Below are 3,356 nucleotides of genomic sequence, written 5' to 3'. Positions count from 1 at the left end.
ACACACACACACACACACACACACACACACACACACACACACACATATCCTTTGCATCAAACTGAGGACTTTGTACTGACTTCCATTCATTTTTGTAAGTGTATTTATGCATTACCCAGACATTTTCCCCAAAACTAACCAGTACTGGTCTATAGTTAACWCTAACCTGAACCAAATCTTAGTTGACACCATACCTCTAAACCTAACTAGTAAAGCACAGCAGAGCTGCAAACAAAGTGAAGGCATTAAAGAAGTCCTCACTTTACATCAAAGACCTCACTTTGATAGTAACTATGTTGCAGATGGTCCCCACTCTGCAGTAGAAACAAGTACACACATGCACACACACACAAAATGAGGGTAAAAATAGCACCCTGTGGTGCATATAGGCAGGCCTCTGTGAGTAGGAATCTGGAGTTGTGGGGGCTGCGACATACAGGAAACCATTTAACTGCCAGAGCAGTCAGTTTCTGCAGATATTTTGGACAACATGATAGTTTTGAGGGGAATGGGAGTGGAGAAGCAGTGTGTTTGTGTGTGCGGGGTGAGTGGGTGGGTTGTAAGGGCATGGTTGTATGTATGCTTGTACTGTGTGTGTGTGTGTGTGTGTGTGTGTGTGTGAGTGAGTGAGCGGGGTGTGTTTTTGGACATTGGGCCCTTCAAAAAGGGCCTTCTGTGCCGCTATCAGCCTGTGGGACTCTGAGACCGGCAGCAGAGCTCAGAAACAAAGCAGTTTGTTGATTTCCTGGCAGGCCGGTGAACAAGTGTCTCAGTCAGCCTCTGTGGGCAATAATCAGAAAAACAAAGTGAGGSTTCAGATGGAGCACGTCACAACGTTTGGACACGCTGTGTTTGTCTGTGATAGTTATTCATGTTCATTAATATAAAAGCAGCTACTTATCGAAGGCAAATGGTTTTGTCTCATGAAAGTCTGGATGAATTTTGATAAAACCTTTATAAAATAATCATCAGCTGCAGAGTTGTAAAGTAACTAAGTACAAATACTTTGTTACTGTACGTAAGTAGAATTTTTGGGTATCTGTTCTTTACTTGAGTAATTATTTTTCAGCCTACTTCTTACTTCTACTTCTTACATTTTCACACAATTATCTGAACGTTTTACTTCTTATATTTTTAAAAAAGGCATGAAGTTGAAAGTTGTTACTTTTATTTCATTTTTGCTTGTTTTCATTCCAGCTTGTTATAATAAAAAATAAATTCTATCCATATAAACTGTGCCTCCTAGATAGAGTGAATTTAACTGTGGTTGAATGAGAAGTATAAATATATAAAAYTCTGATASYGTATTAGTTTGTACACAAACAAATCATGTCACACTCCAGCAGGACATAATCATTAAAATAAAAGGACTGTACTTAAGAAGTATTTGTATTTTATGAATTATATTATTACATTTGGCCGCAGCCCTCAGATAGATTTTTATTTTGGGGAAAATATTTGTGCAGCTTTGATATATAAACTGAAACAGCTGGACTAGTGCATCCTAAATTTAACATTAATTAATTATTTTAATACAACAGTCATTTCTGCATTTGTGGTGGGAGGTCACCTCCTAATAAATGTCCTTACAGAAAATCTTGCTCATTTTAAATCAATACTTTTACTTTTAATACTTAAGTACAAAAAATATCAAATACTTTGACTTTTATTCAAGTAATATTCCCAAAGGAAACTTTAACCCTGATCAAAGTAAGTTTTTGGTAAGATACTTGTACTTTTACTTAAGTATCACTTTATGATACTTTATTCAACACTGATCAGCTGTACCACTGCAACTCTATTTTCAAGCTGTGGCCAAAAGGGCAACATTACTTTATTTCTAAACATAACATGATTCATTTTTTAAAGGAATGCTTTGTTTTTAATTAATCGTGCCATAAAGGCAGCTGTTTTATCTTGTTAGCATCTATTTGTAGCATTTTTCCCAACATCAAAATGTTCTTGTTATCCTTCCTGTACAGTATAGTAATGGGTAAAGTGCCACCTCCTGCACTTTATAGTGTGTTAACTCCTGTCAGGCTGAAAAAAGGGACATATCAAAGGCGCCTCGGAGCGGTGACGGGTGGAAAGGTTGGAGGAAGGGGTGTGAGTTTTGCCTCAGTGGCAGCTCTTAACATGAACTCTCTCAGTGGAGAGTGTGCCTTGGAGCCATACTTACCTTCATTTGCATCTTTTTTTTTTTGACGTGTGTGTTCAGGCGTGTGACTCCATGACCTTGCTAATGAAAAAGTTGGATCACCTCAACGACGGAAACCAAGAAGTCCAGACTGCTGCGTCCTGCTCCTCACACGTAGCAGGTGCTGACGAGGAGCAGCAGAGCAACACAGTGAGTTTGGATTTATTTGTTACACGATGTGTAAAAGAGACGTGTTGTTTGTGTGCATGAAGGAATACTGAGAAATACATTGGATGGTGGATTTTTTTGCACCTTTTGCACTTTTGCGGCTAAACGAATGGGAAAACCTTTGGCCATATTAGGCCATAGGTCACCTTCTAAAAAAGGATATCAAAAAAAGTACTTTTACTTTCCTGATTATTGTGAACAGCTTTATAACTTTTACTGAAGTACTTTTCCATTTTCTGTTACAATATTTAACTTTTACTATATTATAAGTACTTTATTGACCTCTGCTGTTTTCTATGCACAATACATATAAAATATGTATTGAATTTATTTTTATCCCTTGTAATATCTTTATTTTCTCCTCCCTAACCACGGAGACAACCGCTCCTCCTTTGCTTTTTCAGCACAGCAGCTTAGGGAGAAAGGTGGTCGGGGTTCTGTCCACGTGACGTGATGACATCACTCAATTGAACAGCTCTATGAAACAAACGGATCAAATCTGCATCCCCTCAAACGTAAACATCAGGGGAAAGAAAAGTTGAAGCGTTGCTCTCCTGTAGCATTTTTGTCTTTTGATGTTAAACCCAAATATTTTCAATCTACAGCAAAAGTACATATGAGTTTCAGTACTTTTTATTTCATTCACCTTTTTTAATTTATGAAATAACAGGACAGAAAAGACTATATATTTGTAGTAAAAATATTGAGCTAAGCCAACTTTTCAGGTATTGAATGAATACAAATGAAATACAAACTAAATTGTTAATGGTTAAATCTACTGTACAACTACGGGGTACTGTGAAGTTACACAGTCAAAAATTACACCAACATTTTTGTTTTATTTAGCCTTTTATAAGAAAAAAGGAACAGATTTATTTTTTAAAGTCAGTTTTTCACCATATGATTCATACATTTATAAATGTCATAGTTTATAAACTATATATTTAACTTACAAATTAAATATTTAGTTAACAAGCTAAATATTTAACTT

The 3,356-nt window shown here is 36.3% G+C and overlaps 1 protein-coding gene across 1 annotated transcript in view; it reads left to right on the top strand.

Annotated features, from left to right (window-relative positions):
* The window catches only part of stard13a (StAR related lipid transfer domain containing 13a), a 69,529-nt gene that overhangs the window by 3,136 nt on the left and 63,037 nt on the right, over positions 1-3,356 (top strand). Inside the window, exon 2 of the mRNA XM_014003309.1 lies at positions 2,219-2,347. Within this exon, the coding sequence (XP_013858763.1) occupies positions 2,219-2,347 (129 nt within the window). The remainder of the gene's footprint in view (positions 1-2,218; positions 2,348-3,356) is intronic.

The sequence above is a fragment of the Austrofundulus limnaeus genome, unplaced genomic scaffold (assembly GCF_001266775.1).
Source record: "Austrofundulus limnaeus strain Quisiro unplaced genomic scaffold, Austrofundulus_limnaeus-1.0 Scaffold17, whole genome shotgun sequence".
NCBI classification, from domain to species: Eukaryota; Metazoa; Chordata; class Actinopteri; order Cyprinodontiformes; family Rivulidae; genus Austrofundulus; species Austrofundulus limnaeus.
The sequence above is the reverse complement of the archived record's forward strand: the minus strand, read 5'-3'. Positions and strand labels throughout refer to the sequence as shown.